The 19447-nt window shown below is 32.5% G+C and overlaps 1 protein-coding gene across 2 annotated transcripts in view; it reads left to right on the forward strand.

Moving 5' to 3' along the window:
• The first annotated feature begins 413 nt into the window (after positions 1–413).
• Positions 414–19447, forward strand: part of ckn (CRK like proto-oncogene, adaptor protein) — a 288310-nt gene continuing 269276 nt past the window's right edge. For both annotated transcript variants that reach the window (XM_075374427.1, XM_075374426.1), the window contains exon 1: positions 414–837. Coding sequence is in view for 1 of the 2 variants with exons in the window: in XM_075374426.1 (XP_075230541.1) it covers positions 822–837 (16 nt within the window). In the remaining variant the exon portion in view is untranslated. The remainder of the gene's footprint in view (positions 838–19447) is intronic.

The following is a 19447-nucleotide window of genomic DNA, read 5'->3' on the forward strand; positions in this document are numbered from 1 at the left end:
TAAATAATCCGTAAATTCTTTAATTTTTTCGCATATTTACTTAAACGAAAATGCTAAATCATCTTTTTAAGAGAGTTCAGCAAGTTTACTCGGAGCAGTGTCGTAATGAATGTTGTCATAAAAGCAAGTATCAGTTAAGTAAGTATTTCCCTTCGAAAAGATTGGATTAAGTGGACTTGATTTTATTTTATTTTATCTTATTAAGATGTAAATAAATTGTTTTTATTTTTATACAAATAGAATATATACATCTGTATGTAATTAATCGGTAATGTTATTCTTAATAGAATTTTATTTATAATTATGCCTTTTAAAATGTTTACAAGAAGAGGGAAATTTTACGTATAAAATTAGAGGGATATGTATAGATTTAACGTTGGTAACACTGTAAAGCAACACAAGCAGTCCGCTCGTCGTTGCACGGCTCGGTCGGTTGAATGTAAGCTTATTCCATCTGTTGTAAATTCGAATGTCATTGTGTCGGGATAGTGTTGCCTTGTTTTTTAATTAATTTATCTTTGCGGTCGTATTTATTACGGTTGTAATGTTTGAATTGTGATGAATATAATTTATCGTTTTTTATATTTCCAAAAAATCGGTCGGTGGTTTTTGTAATGTATTAAATATGATGTGCATTTATGTTGTCGGATTACCACAACCATCGTGTAAACGTCAATCTCTGCTGTATCGTATCGAGTGTTTACATTTGTGTTATTTTATCGCATTTATTTTACCGATCATTCTGTTAACAATTATTTACAAATAGTGAAGTGTACTTAGAAAAAAAAATTACTTTCAGTTAAGTTTAATATTATCAAATTATGAGAAGAATAAGCGGTAGGTATTTACTTTTTTCTTAAGTCTTTGTAATGTTTTACGATTAAAAAAATTGTAACTGTTAAATTTATTCAAAATAGTACTTAAAATTCTTGTTCGTTATCAATTTTTATATATCTGTAGCGATTTAAATTATATATTTGTAGCAGCCGGTCGGTCTTGTTATGGAAAGTTGTAGATCGGAGTTAGCCTATTTAAGAAAGCTTCCTTACTTCTGCTCTTCGCCGATTCGTTACTGTTTACAGTTAATCGTATACCCTTAGAAAGAATTAGGATTTTCTATATTAGTAATATATAGTTTTAAGGATATTTATTTCGTATTATATACTTTTTTCTGTTAACATTTATAACGTGTTGTCATCATAGATCGAAGAAGTATTTTAAAAATTTCAGGTTGTTTTGTTAGTATTTTTATATTTAAGTAAAGAAATATTAAAATTACTATTTATTATTTTGAATATAATCGGTTAAAAAATCATGAATCGTAGAAATTAATTTTACGTATCGATAATTTAAGTTTGCTGAAACGAATAGGTCGATCGTGTCGGAATATCTAAGTAATGTAAACTTCTCCCAAATTATTATGTTTTATATGAAATAACAGTCCAGTTAAAAACAAAAAGTGAAAAAAAATATTTTTTTAATTTATATTGATAATTAACTAAAAGTTCGAACAAAAGTGTTCTTGTTAATATTATTTTTGTAACCCTTCAGTAATATAATTTTTTTAAATTTATGTTTTTGTAGGGAAATCATGTGTTAATGGCAAATAAATAAATTCAAATTAATAAAATATAAATTTCCTTTTCTATTTTAAAATGTACGTATTAATTTTGTTTATAAATTACATTTTTTTTTAATTGTTATACTAAATACTTGTTAACTTTAATTTTACTGTTAACATACATCGTACGAAGCGGTATAAACATCATGTGATGTGGGCGTGTTATAAAAACGCCCATAATTGATATGGGATAATCTATTTATTAGCTTAATAAACAAAATTACTTTTTTATTTATGAACGTTGTAGTATATATTAGGCTTATTATTCTTTCGTGGTGTCATCTTTATTTATTTATTTTTTTAATTTTGTTCCGTTAAGTAAATCTTTTATTCTGATATATATAGATTACGTCAGAAAATGTTAAGTATTACTGCACGGATAAAATAAAGAAATATCCAAGCTTTTACGTTCAGAACAACATCGCAAAATTCACAATTAATTATGAAAATTCAAAATTGATCTGATTAAGTCTATATTTATTATTTAAATTATAAACATATATAATACTACGTGAACATAAAAAAATAAATTATAATTCAGAATGCGTTAATGAAAATTACTTACTTTTTTTTAAATTCCGGGGCCACCGTTAGATATTGCTTCAGAGGATTACATGAAATGATTTGTCACGTGTGAAAATGCCATGCCTGACCGAGATTTGAACCCGGGACCTCCGGATGAAAGGTTGAGACGCTACCACTCGCGCCACGGAGGCCGGCAATGAAACTTGCTTAATATTTTTATGCGCACGTTGAATAGAATGCACAAAGTTAAGATTTATACAACAATTATTGATAAATTCATCAACAATTAATATTTTTTATGTAAAAGAAGATTTTTATTTAATTTATTTTTTTTTTAACAGAAAATATTTTTACTTTTCCGCAGTGGCGGCTCGCGTATAGGCACTGTGGAACTGCAGCACCCGCTATTTTCACATGATATTATCGTTAAAATTTTATATAACGAGTCCTTTTTTCTTTAATTATTTCTTTATACTTGTTGTCAGTAGCCATCCCCCGGTTTACAAAAAAGATACAAAAATCTTTGTATGGAACTGTGCGCTTCACAGTTCCAGCGGCGTGCTGTTTGGCTGTTGTGCGCACGCGTACGTAGGATCCTGCACGCGAAGCTGCGAGGGAGAGAGCTCTGTCGCTTCCTCAGTGCCGACTGGCGTGCTTTTTTTTTTACTCCGCGTGTGTATGGCACGTTCCTTGTTCGTTGCCTTTTCTAGTTTAGTCGGTGAAAGGAATATGAAATCGGTTTAGTTGTTTTTTCAGTAGCGATTAGAAGATGGCGGTAAGCAAGAGTTCTTTGATCGTCAAATCTGTTCAAAAACACGCTGGAAGGGTGAGAGAGAAGGTAAAAATTAGTAAAAACTCTTTATGTATTTGTTTCTGTGTACATAGAAATTTAAAGCAAACACCGTTGGACTATAGAGTTTTTCAGCGGACATTTTATTAAGTTTATATCTGTATTAATATTTTATTATTTATTCGGTTAAACCGAGTACGGTTTTCAAGCTTAAAAACCGTGCTCCATATTCTTGAATGCGATTAAGTGTAGAATTAGATTGTTATTCTGTATCCAGCTATTCTATTTGTTTCATTTTTTCGTTCTTTTTTTACAGAAAACTTTAACCGTGACCTACAAAAGGTCCACAGAAAAATTTTCTGCAGCAACACCCCTACTAATTTCAGTTACGATCCGCCACTACTTTCCTGTCTAGATAGCGCTATAGCTCTAGGAGGGAAAGTATTGTAATCGGTCCGATTTGCGGTTTTGACGTTTTCGCACCTAAGGAACACAAAAAAAGCGGATCGAAATTTTCTCTATGTTAATGTACATGTGTTCGGTGTCGGCCTCTAAATCACTTTATGTCTGCAGAACTACTGAACCGATTTTGACCAACTCGGTCGGATTACTTCTATATATGGGCATTGATGCCATTAAATTTCCAACTTAAAGGGTCAAGGGGATGAGGCTGTAGCGCAAGGTCACCCTCAGTATCTCGTGATTTCGCCTAATTAAGGTCAGATTTTTCTTAGACGTATTTGTTAACGATTAAAAAATAACAATATTTGCAAAAACAATTATGCTAAATCGCTTCCCACCCAAAAAATGCTATAGTACTCGTCCGGTGTGTTTTGACGTTACAATCGAGCGGTAGAATTAAGTAAATGAATAATATTTTAAGTATAAAAAAAGTAATTCGATCGCCCGGTCGATTCGGTACCCGGTGCGTTAAGCATCACAGCTATACCCGTTTGCCGACCGTCGCTGTTAGTACCACCACACTCGCGCGAATTAAATACGGTATGCTTAGCTGCGGGAATTAAATACGGCGCGCTTTAATTAGAATCGTTGAATTAATTAACGAGAAATTATATATTGTAAAAAGCCGCGTGTCGGGATCGTCCTACAACTGTGTTTTCAGCTTTTTTAAATGATTTTGGTAATTTATTAAAAACGGCAACAGAATAAAAATAAGGCCTTTTCTCTTTAGATGAAGTAACCAATTGAATTACAGAAGAAAACGGCCTGTTGCCTTGATCGGTTGAAAATATGTGATAGTTTTATATTTGAAACTCGTATTTTTATGAAAACACAAAATGTAAATTGTTACGTCGTTTCAAAACTTGATTTTGATGTGAAAAATGTTTATCGTTTATTTGATTAATAAAAAAAAAATTAAGACGTACTATTTATATTTAACCTTCATCTCGCATATTAAGCGATGTTATGTCACCGTCGTCGTGGTATACAGAATTGATTTTAATTAGTTATTGTTTTAATTAGTATTGTCATATTCAAATAGCGTTTAATAATATACCATTTTAAAATGAATAAATCCTAAATGTTAAGTTCTTAAAATCCTATGTAGTTCTTTGTTTTATGTTTTGTCGATATTTATTTGCGTCGTTAATTCTATATATTATGTGTATATTTTATCATCTGAAGAAAAACAATATTAAGTTTTAAGATGAAGTTTTTTGTTTAAGCTTAAAAATAAATATTTTAATCAAATTTGTAGGTAGATTACACATTGCATCGATTAGTTAGAAACTAGTACGTTTACTACTTCTTTAATTGTTACAGGGAGTACTCAAATATTTGTCTGAAAGGGTCAAGGAAAGCCGTGTTAAAACCTCGATCAGAACAACCTTCTAAGTTACATTTAATTAAAACAAATAAAACAATAAACGGAAGCGATCGCAATTAAAGTAAAAAAAGTAATTATTTAAAATAATAATGACAGTAATTACGTTAAACACTGCGCTTATAAAAATCGATAAAAAAGTTTACTTTTGTAAAAATTATTTGAGCACGATAAACGAGAAAAATAACGACTTAAAAAAACAATTAGTATTTAAAAATTTCGTCGACACAATAATATTAAAAAAAATTCCTTTTATTTGTAAGAAGTTATGAAGCGGGAAGGCCTCGTTAAATTCCCGACCTACGTGGCGGAATGATAGCGTTTCTACATTTCATCCAGAAGGTTCTAGAATCGAATCCAGGTCAGGCGTGTCATTTTTTCATACTTAATTTTGTGGTAATTACTTTAAGAAAAAAAAGGAATGGTGGTAACCGGCTGTTATCGGAAAGAGAATAAAATAAAACGTAAGCAGAATAAAAGCGCTTTCTCTTAAGTCGAAGTATTATGCTATTTTATTGTTTATTAAAAGCAGATTTTTTTTTAATTTAGAGCAGCGATTCCTGATCGGTGGTACGCGACACATTGGTGTGGTACTCACTCCCGTTAGGTGTGTCGCGAAGTTTTAGAATTTAAAAATAAATTGTTTAATTCTAAAAAAGTTAAATTCTAAGACCGTTCACAAAGTTGCTATACGACACAATTTATACTTACCGTGAAGTCTTTAATAGAGTAACATTTATTTTGAGACGTACAGCTATTACATGCGGCAATGCCGAGTTAAATTTTTCTTTTTATCGATAATTTTGAGTTATAGTGAACCACACATCTCAGGAACGGTCGAACTAAGACTGTACAAGACTACACTTCGTTTACACTCTTACATATCATTCTCTAAAGTAACATCTGAACGGTAATTCCCGGAGGCTAAACAGAAAAAAGGAACATAGTGAACGCCCGCAACAAACGCTTAGTTTATTCTTTTTACTTGTTAATAATCCGAGTGTTCGTTGTTGCCGCGTCGAGGGATTTATTCCTGACTGAGGGAAAGGTTTTGAAAATCAAATTACGCAAAATAAGAAAGAATATTCGAAGAAGTTAATAAAAGAACGCTTAAATGCGTTACAAACTTAAATAATAAAATACTTCTCTGACTTCTCCGTTTCAAAGTTAGAATATGTAATTTCTTCTTTTGGTAGATCTGGCGACTTCAGCGTAAACAATCTGATGCGGACACCACATGACTTCCTTGTACGCCTATTAAATTACATTGCGCATTTTTGCTGCGCTTCATTTAAACTTATTTCATTTGAAAGTGAGATACGATCTTTAATAAAGTGGATAGTTAGACAATTGCATTGTGGTGGACACCACATTTTTTGTGGTATTCGTATTTATATTAGTATTTTGTATTAGCTTATATATTATTAATAATTACATTTTTGAATTAAAATGAAACGTACATAAAATGTTATTTCACTAATAGCTTCTGATTTTTTTTCAGTCGGAGATTAATATTTATTAATAAATCAATATGTTTAAATTAAAAAAAAAAAAAGTTAAAATAAACGGAAATGAAGTTGGATTCGAACTGATGTGCCTTCCCCTTGTAAGAACCATTTAGTTCATTAATTAAAATTTTATATGGCTATAACTCTGGAACCGATGAAAATAATTACTGCTTATGATATATCGTCGAAAAGCTCTCGATGAGGGCTTATTAATGCGGTTAAGAAAAAGTCCAAAATCCAAATTCTTTTGGATTTTGGGCTTTTTTTTGGACACTTTTGGTTCAGTCGATTGCATTCAAAAGGGAAGGTGCGTAACTAGATGTTACAACGGTCGTAAATTCAAAATTTCAACATTACCAATTAGTACCATCGTTCCAATAATTATTTATTAATATGATTTACTTTATCGACTCCTATTATTATTTAACACGAATAGCATAAGTAAAATGAAATACGATTTGTAAAGTAGAATTCTGACCGACTGGATTTGCTTGACAGAGGTAGCTGTTATATTGATCACCGATTAAGACACCCTTATTGTTATACGCGAAGTACATTGTCGTCCCATTAGTAGCTGCAACAGAAAATGAAACCCTTCATTTTAAATGTTATTCTATCACCTAAGCGAAAATTACATTTAAATTGACACGTTCGGTGGATGTTCTAAACCATTAATTTAAGATTACGAGGAGCAGAAGAAAACTAACATTCAAATAATGATGGGAGGGGGTTGATTTTAAAGGAAATGTTCTAAATATTTATATGAAATGGACGTTGTATATTTATTAATCCTTATTTATTCTTAATGTCATATTTATTACGTAATCATTATGATGCGATATTCTGCCTGTTGGCAAGTCCTGGCACCACTATTCTCTCCATCTATTTATGTCGCGTGCTTTTCTTTTCGTCTCATCGTATCCTTCATTACCCTTTATTTCATTTATAAACTTTAGCCCCCTTTTTCAACTTCAACGGAACTTTCAGGAACTGTATTTATTATTCCTTTTTCACGGTCTAGTTTCTCTTCCTCCTTCTGATAGTCGCCTATATTGTTTTATCTTCATTTATTCTTCTTAATACTTGTACGTTACTTACTCTATCCACCTTTTCTTTTTTTTTCTTTTTTCCAGACCCGCATCTCAAAAGCCTCGATCTTATCTTTTTCCTTTTCTCCCGGTGTCCGTGTTTCACTACCGTTCAAATGTATACTCCAACATTTTACCGATCTCTTCTTCAGGTTCATGTCCTTTGTTGCTGCAGCGTATTTTTTCCTTTCTAACCCTTCGGGTTGGTCTATTGGTGAACGCGTCTTCCCAAATCGGCCGATTTGGAAGTCGAGAGTTCCAGCGTTCAAATCCTAGTAAAGTCAGTTATTTTTACACGGATTTGAATATTAGATCGTGGATACCGGTGTTCTTTGTCGGTTGGGTTTCGGTTAACCATACATCTCAGGAACGGTCGAACTGAGACTGTACAAGACTACACTTCATTTACATTCATACACATCATCCTCATTCATCATCTGAAGTATTATCTGAACGGTGATTACCTTAGGCTAAACAGGAAAAAAAGAGAAAGGTTTTTCTTTCTAAAAAAAAAGGCTTGCTTTGTCGTCGCAGTTCTTGTCTTCTTTACTCATCCAATCTTCAGTTACGAATGTCCTAAGAATATTTTTCTCTTTTTACTTATTCAATTTTTTCTTCTGTCGTTACACATCCGTATCTTCTTTCTCGTTCGCCTTCATAAATGTTGTTTTCTTCGTTTATTTTCATCCCCTGCTTCCAGTGTTTTTATTCGTTGTAACGACCGTCTTCAGCTACAATCAGCAGATCGCCGGCAAATCTGACACAATTTATATTTCTTCTACCTATACTTACTCGTTTTTGGTCATCCGATATTTCTTTTAACATTTCTTCGACGTAAAAGGTGAACAGTGTCGGTGATAAACGGCAGTCTTGCTTCTTTCCTCTGCGTAATTCTAACCGATTTGTGAGGTTATCATTTATTTTCACAGCTGCTTATTTCGTTAACGTAATTATTATTTTTTAAAAAAAAAAGTCTGTTGAAAGAGCGCAGAACTTGAATACATATTTTCTCAGTTTTTATGTGTTGTCACTCGACTATAATTTATCTTTCTATTCAAATTTACAGTATTCCGTATGAACTTAGCGTAAGGGATACAGCTGTGTTTATTAGGTAACAACAAACAAGGACATCCATCCACGTAGTGGGAGTCCCAGCTACAAAAACAAAACTTTCTCAGATATCCAATATATTTCCAAACCTTTATACCGTTCTCTTATAAAATACTAAAAACACCCGCTTTTCGTTATTATTAGAACCGGTTTTTCATTATAAATATTATAAATGCGATGTCCGTGGACCACGCAAATTTTAATATAAAACAAGATGCATTTTATAGAATTGATTTACTATTTTACAGAGAAACCTGAAAGTCAAACTGAATTTATTAATTTGTTGTCTGTAGCTTACCGATGTGGTGGTCGTTTAATGATAGTACTGTGTGGCATTTTGTTTATTTATGATATCTTAATCTCGGTTCCGTTCGTCCGATTTCTTTTATCTATTTTTTAACGTTTTATACCTTTATTATTTACGCTGTGCTGCTCTTTTATCTAAAATAAACAATTTTATTAGTAAATGTTGGAAATGTTTTATATAACCGTCTGTCTGTGCGTGCGCGCGCGTATATAATATGAATATGCGTGTGTGTGTGTGTGTGTGTGTATGTGTGTGTGTGTGTGTGTGTGTATATATATTTACAGGATGTCTTACAATGTAACTGAAAGAATTTCAGGAAATGTCTACTAGGGAAAATAAATAAAAACGCTCGTATGAACGTGGATCCAAAAACACTTCGTTTTCAAGTTACAGCTTGAATTTTTAAATCTTTATTGTATCTGTTAAGTGTTTTATTTTTAAATTTCGTGCCGATTTCTGCTCAAAAGGTAAAATGAGAAGCCATAGAGAACTTAGATTAAGGAATAAATTTTATGATTTCTGCACTAATATAGCCCCGAACTGTATCTCAAATACTCTTTAACAAAATTTATTATAAAATATAACAGATTTACATCGAAAAACATAATTCCTTTTTTTTTAGATTTGACGTTCGATAACTTCGTTAAATTTTGTTAATAAATAATTAAATTTTGAAATAAGATTTGTAGAAGAAAATTTAATTTTGAGAAAATCTGTAATTTACGTATCAGCTGAATATGAAAATTTAAAAAAAATTGACTTTTAAAACAAAACGAAGGGAAATACGACAAAAAGAAACAAAATCGATTATTAGAAATAAAAAACGTATTATAATTAGCGGAATACTGTTTTTATATAGATTTCCTCTCGATTGAAAAATTATTGAGTTGCTTTTCTTTACGTGTCAGGATTGTTTCGCATAATTTAAACTGCGTTAACATTTCTTGTCGCTAATTCTTTTTTCTAGTATTTTTTAATAATTATATTCAAATACATTAACATTTATTTATTTCGTTTTTAAGAAAAAAAAGTAAAATTAGTTCACACTTTTAAAAGGTAATCGAAAACGTTTAAGGAAAAAAGAATTGTATAATTAGGAAAACCACTGGGAAAATGCTGTGTAGTCGGTTAGAATTCAGATTATTTTTATTTCTACTGTTTTAATATTGTACGTTATATCGTCTCTGTAAGTAATTCTTGATAATGAAGGGTTATGTACCCCGGATAAAATGAAATCGTTTTTACCCCAAAATTTCTTTTATAATTATTACGACCGAGTTGGAAGGTTTTTTATTATAGTACTGTTATGTTATACAGAATGTCTCGGGAAGTGTTAGCCAAACTTTACAGGTTGATTCAGGACATCAAAATAAAACCCACCGGTTTAGTCTTGTGGCGTCTTCCCAAATCAGCCGATTTGGAAGTCGAGAGTTCCAGCGTTTAAGTCCTAGTAAAGTCGGGTATTTATACACCGATTTGAATACTAGATCGTGGATACCGGTGTTCTTTGGCGGTCGGGTTTCAATTAACCACACCTCTCAGGAACGGTCGAACTGAGACTGTATAAGACTACACTTCATTTACATTCATACATATCATCCTCTGAAGTATTATCTGAAAGGTAATTACCGGAGGCTAAACAGGAAAAAGAAAGGAATGGACATGAAAATAAAGTTTATTTGACAATTGGTAAATTTCGCTTCATTCACTGTCTGTGCGCCATTTTAGGTCGAAAAAAATGCAGTTTAACTCTTCTGTACCCGTTTTCACTTCCTTCATTTACCGAATTAAAAATCATTTATAGTAATTTCTATTATTAGTAATAATAGAACAGGCACAAAATTATCGGACTACATAATCATTGCGATCCATTTTCAAACAATTTCAGTCATATCTCAGCTGTTTACCAAGAGATTTAAACTATTGAAATTTCATTTTTTCCACAGTAAAATTTTATTTAATAAAAAAAAAATAATTGAATAAAACTAATATTTACAAAAAAGCATTAATGATTAAAAACTTTTTATGGTCGCCATTTTTTTAATTTTCAAAGGTGAAGTTTCCAAATTTAAATATTTTGTAGAAAATGTTGTTTTGTGTATATATATATATATATATATATATATATATATATATATATGTGCGCGCGCGCGTGTGTGTGTAAAATTTCATTAAAATATCTGTATATTCTTAAGATGTACTTTTTTTTTTGTCTTCAGTCATTTGACTGGTTTGATGCAGCTCTCCAAGATTCCCTATCTAGTGCTAGTCGTTTCATTTCAGTATACCCTCTACATCCAACATCCCCAACAATTTGTTTTACATACTCCAAACGTGGCCTGCCTACACAATTTTTCCCTTCTACCTGTCCTTCTAATATTAAAGCGACTATTCCAGGATGCCTTAGTATGTGGCCTATAAGTCTGTCTCTTCTTTTAACTATATTTTTCCAAATGCTTCTTTCTTCATCTATTTGCCGCAATACCTCTTCATTTGTCACTTTATCCACCCATCTGATTTTTAACATTCTCCTATAGCACCGCATTTCAAAAGCTTCTAATCTTTTCTTCTCAGATACTCCGATTGTCCAAGTTTCACTTCCATATAAAGCGACGCTCCAAACATATACTTTCAAACATCTTTTCCCAATTTTTGATATAAACAAATTATATTTCTTACTGAAGGCTCGTTTAGCTTGTGCTATTCGGCATTTTATATCGCTCCTGCTTCGTCCATCTTTAGTAATTTTTCTTCCCAAATAACAAAATTCTTCTACCTCCATAATCTTTTCTCCTCCTAATTTCACATTCAGTGGTCCATCTTTGTTATTTCTACTACATTTCATTACTTTTGTTTTGTTCTTGTTTATTTTCATGCGATAGTTCTTGCGTAGGACTTCATCTATGCCGTTCATTGTTTCTTCTAAATCCTTTTTACTCTCGGCTAGAATTACTATATCATCAGCAAATCGTAGCATCTTTATCTTTTCACGTTGTACTGTTACTCCGAATCTAAATTGTTCTTTAACATCATTAACTGCTAGTTCCATGTAAAGATTAAAAAGTAACGGAGATAGGGAACATCCTTGTCGGACTCCCTTTCTTATTAGGGCTTCTTTCTTATGTTCTTCAATTGTTATTGTTGCTGTTTGGTTCCTGTACATGTTAGCAATTGTTCTTCTATCTCTGTATTTGAACCCTAATTTTTTTAAAATGCTGAACATTTTATTCCAATCTACGTTATCGAAAGCCTTTTCTAGGTCTATAAACGCCAAGTATGTTGGTTTGTTTTTGTTTAATCTTCCTTCTACTATTATTCGAGGCCTAAAATTGCTTCCCTTGTCCCTATACATTTCCTGAAACCGAATTGGTCTTCTCCTAACACTTCTTCCACTCTCCTCTCAATTCTTCTGTATAAAATTGTAGTTAAGAGTTTTGATGCATGACTAGTTAAACTAATTGTTCTATATTCTTCACATTTATCTGCCCCTGCTTTCTTTGGTATCATAACTATAACACTTTTTGTGAAGTCTGACGGAAATTCCCCTTTTTCATAAATATTACACACCAGTTTGTATAATCTATCAATCGCTTCCTCACCTGCACTGCGCAGTAATTCTACAGGTATTCCGTCTATTCCAGGAGCCTTTCTGCCATTTAAATCTTTTAATGCTCTCTTAAATTCAGATTTCAGTATTGTTTCTCCCATTTCATCCTCCTCAACTTCCTCTTCTTCCTCTATAACACCATTTTCTAATTCATTTCCTCCGTATAACTCTTCAATATATTCCACCCATCTAACGACTTTACCTTTCGTATTATATATTGGTGTACCATCTTTGTTTAACACATTATTAGATTTTAATTTATGTACCCCAAAATTTTCCTTAACTTTCCTGTATGCTCCGTCTATTTTACCAATTTTACATTTTTATTGAAAAAAAAACAAAATTGTGATCAGGATGTAATATTTTGAGATAAGGTATTTGTTTTCATGAAGTTTCTTGTTTATTTTGATGACCTAATTTAATCCCTTAACGTTGGCCAACATCTCCTGGGACCCTCTTTTTAATAGAAATACTTTTAATTACCAATTAAGTATATATGAACTATATTTTTAAACCGGAAGGGATCAGTGTGAAGGGCCGCTTCAATCCCCTACTATATCTTGTCTGCTGTTCATAAGGGTAGTTGTTTTTTTCCCTTTGAATTCGTTTTACGTTAAAAACGTACAAACTCACGCGAGGAGTGAGATTCCTATAAAAAACGTTTCAAGAATAAGAACCCTCTTTTATTCAGGTTTCTCCTTTTCCTTATTGACGATTCTTGATTGGTAGGTCCTTATTTTCCATCAAAAAATCTTTATATATATATATATATATATATATTGGGAACAGTCAGCATATACTTATGTAAATTCCAGGGTCCCATAAAAGAGAATTTGTTAGACTGCTATCTTTTCTACATCGAAGTGGCTTTCAGAGATTGGACCGAAAGAAATATGCGTAAGAGAATAACGCAAACAACACTTTGCGGAAATATAAATATTAAAAAAATCTAAAATCTACTACGTAAGAGTATTAAATAGTTACACATCATTTGTTTAGAAAAATCTAGGAACGAGGGTACCATAATTTAGGCTCTGAGATGTGTTAGTGGGTAATCTGATTGTGATTATTATGTTATAAAATTTATCTGTACTAACATTTCTTAAGTAGCCTGTTTTTTTCTTAACGGATTTAATTCAGTATAACAGTTATTCGGGTGTTCCTCAGAGTTCTAAACCGGGTCCTCTTCTGTTTTTTTTTTTTTTTTTAATGACCTATCTACTGTTCCAAAGCGTTTCCAATGCTTATTGGTTGCCGGTGATGTAACATTAAAACTCTAAAACCCGAGGGAAAATTATTTCCTTCGGGTTTTGGAACGCTGTAAGGTATTCATTATGATATAGATACAACTTCTGAACGGTGGTATTTGAATTATTTAAAGCTGAATTATCTAAATGTAAGTTAATAGCATATTCTCATCAAAGAAGCTCTGTTCCGTTTAGTTAATTATAGTATAGAACCTACCAAACCGCCTCCGGTTAATTCGATTAAGGATCGTGGGGTGCTTTATGGCTTAGATTTGTTATTTTAATGAGCATTGTAATTATTTAATTAACAGGATGTCAAGATTTACTTTGAGAACATGCTCTTCGTTTCGGAGATGGAAGGCAATGTTTTACTTATACTATAGTTATTCTATAACTACTATAGTTATATGTATAAATGTTTGGTTCGCAGCGTCTTGAAATATGCAGCTTCGGTTTAAAATCCGTATTGTAATAATAACGGGTACATTCCTAAATTAGAGAAAAAATAAAATCAGTTTCTTAACGTGTGGGTTTTTGCACTGCTCAACTGAGAAATTTTTTCTCCTTTTATTTAAGGTTCAGCGGGATGTTTTTTGCTCGGTGCTGCTCTACAGTGTTTTTATAATTTCATTGATTTTATTTGCCTTTACCCTCGTTTACAAATCGCAATCAAAGAGGATAATCCCTTTTTTATATCCTTTAATCGGCGATTTTAACCCCTTTTGTATTCTTCTCTGTTATGAATTCTGCGCCTTTATATTATTTCTAATCTTCATGACGTTGAATATATCTTCATATTTTGAACAATTCCTAAGCGCAATTTAAAAGTAAATGTTTTCATCTGTTAAATCGTTTTATAGAGTACTTTTGGGGTTGTTCGATTTGTGTTCCAATTTTTATTTTTGTTTTGATTTATTGATCCTTAATTAATATTAATATAATTTTTTAAAAAATATAGTTTTCTTTACAAGAGTTAATAAAATATTGGAATTCTTAATTAATTATTAAACCGTTAATCACAGAAGAATGAAATTTGCAAGCGCTTCTATTTTGAAACTATATATTTTTTGGTATGGGACCATCACAGCTCTAGTTGTCGGAGGATCTAAAGAGTTTTAAATGAAAGTATAAGTTGTAAAGTATTTTAACGGGCATCTAAAAACAAAACTTTTTACGTAAAAAGCTTTGCATTACAACTCTTAATCAATATGACGGCTATTTAATTTTTTTCGCCGGTTGCCTCAAAATTTTCGAAAATTGAGCACAGTACCTCTTAAATAACATCTCAACAGTAAAACATTAAAAAAATAGATACAGTAAAATTTAACAAACTTCTTTTTTATTTCTAAACAATCTCTCTCCCTCTCTCTCTCTCTCTCTCTCTCTCTCTCTTGCTCTCTCTCTCCCCTTTCTCATTCCCCTCCAATCCAATCCAATTATCAGCAATGTTGGCACGCACACGAAAAACTCGTTTACGAAGTCTTTCTAAAATTTATTTGTAGAAATATCGGTTAACTGTTTGTTCAGGAGGCACCCACTCTTTATAAACAATTCCCTTGGAATCGAAGAAGCACACAAGCGTGCGTTTCACTTTTGACTTTGACATGCGAGCTTTTTTTGGTCCGGGTGATCCCTTTGAGCACCATTGCGAACTTTGGCGTTTTGTCTCAGGATCGTATTGAAAAAACTAACCTTCATCACCAGTGATAACACGGCTCAACAAATCTGGATTGATTTCGTTTGCTCTAACAGATCGGCTGCCAGATTTCTCGTGTATCCTGCTGTTGTTGTGTGAGATTTTTGGGGACCATTTTTGCACAAATCTTTCTCATACGCAAAATATTGCGCAACGGTATTCTTTTTGCGTTAAATCGGGTGAAAACGCGACGACAACTTACGGTAAGCTTCAAAAGGCTTTTGGAGAGGAGGTTATGTCAAGAGCTCAAGTTTTTCGGTGGCATAAAATTTTAAGTGAAGGCAGAACGAATGTTGAAGATGAAGACCGCAGTGGACGTTCAGTTAATATTATACGAACCGTTTCTCGATCGATGTTGAGTTCTTCTGCGATCATTTTCACGAATAATCTTCCATCAGATCGTACGATTTCACGCACCCTGGTCAAGTTGACATCTATCCGAGAGGTTGACGGTCGTCCACTGCGGTCTTCATCTTCAACATTCGTTCTGCCTTCACTTAAAATTTTATGCCCCCGAAAAACTTGAGCTCTTGACATAACCTCCTCTCCAAAAGCCTTCTGAAGCTTACCGTAAGTTGTCGTCGCGTTTTCACCCGATTTAACGCAAAAAGAAATGGCATACCGTTGCGCAATATTTTGCGGTTTCATTTCTGTGACGAGAGACACAAACACGTGTTCACTTATTACAGCGCAACTCACGACCGAGCAGTCGCATCAATGTGCCGCTTGGACTAGAAGTAGCTTATAGACCAAGGTTAAAGATGGTGTGCCTACGCAAGCTGCAGGGTTGCCACATCTTGCAAAGAAAAATCAGTCTCATTACTTTATTGTCGCACCTCGTATAATAAACAGCTGTCATTTTGGTAACGATTGTTGTAGCCCGATGTTTTTTACAATAAAATTTGTGTTTTAAATCTTTTTAAAATGATGTATCGACAACTTTACCCTTTCATGTAAAATTTCGTAATTACTCGTTATCAGGAGTTAGGGATGTAGTGTGGTCTTTCAGGATGAGAGATTATGCCAATTTTCTTTTATCTATGTTCAACGGCTGAAAAACTGAAAAAATGGTCGATATAATTTATGAACGCAGAGTATGTATCGTTAATTTTTTTTTGTACTTACGTTTCAATTTATTGTTTTATATCTATCGGTATTTGTAGAATGCTGTGTAAAATTGTATATTATGAGTTACCGTGTCGAGAAATTAAGTTTTGGGAGAAATCCTGTTTGTTTCGTATTATTTTTTGTAATAAATAGATAAATTAAATTGATGTCTCTCCCCCCAAAAAAAATCGATTCCGTTTCTATCAATTCTATTGTTTGTAACGTGTTATAAATAAACGATTGTAGGTAGGCAATCTGACGAATTTTCTCTACTAAAATTCGAATAGTCACTCTCAAGAACAACAACACGGTCTCGGGCCAAGTTTCCTAGAGAAAATGAGGTTTACCGTTATATTCTTCACAATGACGAATGTGTTGTAAGTTATACGACTTGTCAAGTTCAGTGAAATAAGATCTATTGAGCCAAGAAAGGCGGTGAAGTGTCGCTTGAGAGTTAACGCCGGTCTGTTCGTGACAGAGACCGGCTGTATGATGAACGGTGAACTAGCGACTGACGAATGATTAGTGTTTTTGTTTGTCCGACTGTTGGCTTAAATCAGCTACTTTATACGGCTATAGATTGTTATTTCGAGAAACACTATAATATTTATGCTGTTTCTATTACCTTATACTCGTCGGATACCAAAAGTTATTTACATAAATTTCTCACGATTTTATTAAATCTTAACAAAAATTAATTTACATTTGAAAACCGGAGATTAAATAATTTTTACTTAAAGGAATCAATATATGCATGTATATAATAAGTTTGTTACAACCTTTTTTTTTTTACATCGAATTGTTTATAAAAAGATTGTGTAAAATAATTTTTTTTTGGCAGTAGTATTTTATCTTTCCTTTTTAAAATATTTTAGCAAACCTTAAAGATATTCAGTTTGTATATTAATTTTTTTTTTCGACATCATTTGTATTTTACTTCTCTTCCGATTCATGTTCCCAGCTAGTTTTTTTTTTTTTTTACAATCTTCTCGTCGGTTAAATATAAAAAAACGAAATCGTTAAGAATGTTGCGATTGCTGATGGATATTTTGTTCATCTGAGAGGAGAGGAATAAGTAACAGAGTAGAGAAGAGTTACTTCTCTTCTAATTGTTACTCATCGGATAATATTATTTCCATTCGTACGTATTTACGGTGAATACAAACCGGTTTTCTTTTTTAACAAGTCACGTAAATCTTTTTCCCAAAAATCAAACAAGTTAATAGATATATTAAATTTATTTTTTTTTGCCGTCGTTGATATTCCTCTTCCGTTTTAATTTTGAATAATGCGTATACGATTTAATTTTAAATTAATTAAAGACGAAATCAGAAGCTTTTTTTAAAATGCTGCTCATAACTTGTTTATGAAAAAGAAAAACAATTTCGAAACAACGGATGACGCGATCTGTATAAAACTGTCGATGATTATTCATCTTACTGTTTCATTTCAATTATTTTTTTCTTTATACTTGATAAATCTATATATTAAAACACAATATATATTAATCTAATAAAACAATTTTATAACTACGATATAAATTTTAATAACTAACATTGGATACACTTAATTTGTACATAAAATTAATTAACGAGGTTGATCGTATGCGAGTACAGCCGTCTTTAATGCGTTTTATTCAGCTCCTTATAGATTACATTTTGTTTCAAGTTTTCATTAGATAATTTTATTTTTGTAAATTTCAAAAAGAAAAAGTAAACGAAACTTATAGAATTTCGTTGAAACGAAAATTGTTTGTTACAAAATAATACAAACAAAGAAAAAGTTAAAAATTTTAAAATCCTAGACGTTACAAATGTCGGAACGTGTAATTAATCGGTTTACGTGAATGCACGAAGGAATACTGTGTTCAACGTAAGAGCTACCCTAGCTGTTGTTTGCAGTAGTGAGATTCTACAGCAGCGTGTGCGATTGCGTTAATGCAGTAATATACCGGTTCCAGCGTTCAAGTCCTAGTAAAGCCAGCTATTTTTACACGGACTTGAATACTAGATCGTGGATACCGGTGTTCTTTGGTGGTTGGGTTTCAATTAACCACACATCTCAGGTATGGTCGAACTGAGAATGTACAAGACTACACTTCATTTACACTCATACATATCATCCTCAGTCATCCTCTGAAGTATTATCTAAACGGTAGTTACCGGAGGCTAAATAGGAAAAAAGAAAGTAATATACCGGATGTTTCAATTAACCAGACATCTCAGGAACGGTCGAACTGAGATTGTACAAGACTACACTTCATTTACACTCATATATATCATCCTCTGAAGTATTATCTAAACGATAATTACCGGAGGCTAAACAGGAAAAAGAAAGGAAATGTACCGGATGATCAATATGTTAGCTCTCACCGATATTTATATAACACGCGTACTTTATCGTCTGTCTTGTTTTTGTTATCAGGAATATGACTTTATGTAAACTCTAAAGGCGGGTCCTCCCTCCAAGCTGTCTCTACTTGCCTCCTCTACACCACTCCTATAACCTTTTTTTCCAGTTTAGCCTCCGGGAATCACCGTCAGGTATTACTTCAGAGGATGATTATGTATGAATGTAAGTGAAGTGTGATCTTGTACAGTCTCAGGTCGACCGTTTCTGAGATGTGTGGTTAATTGAAACACGACCACCAAAGAACACCGGTATCCAAGATCTAGTATTCAAATCGATATAAAAATAACTGGCCTTTACTAGGATTTAAACGCTGGAACTCTCGACTTCGAAATCAGTTGATTTGCGAAGACGCGTTCACCACTAGACCGACCCGGTGGATCCCACTCCTATAACCTGGCATGCGTAACGGCGCATGCCAGGTTTGTTGCTACTGGTTGCAACAAAAGTAATGCGTATGCGGTATTAAAAAATAATTTTCGTTAATAACTATGCCGCGTCAAGGGAAGTCATACATAACATTATAGCCTATAATAAATAAACAACTCCTTTCACACGCTTTGAATTACATCATTGTTACTGTTTA

Source organism: Lycorma delicatula, chromosome 9, assembly GCF_047948215.1.
Source record: "Lycorma delicatula isolate Av1 chromosome 9, ASM4794821v1, whole genome shotgun sequence".
In the NCBI taxonomy this organism is placed as follows: domain Eukaryota; kingdom Metazoa; phylum Arthropoda; class Insecta; order Hemiptera; family Fulgoridae; genus Lycorma; species Lycorma delicatula.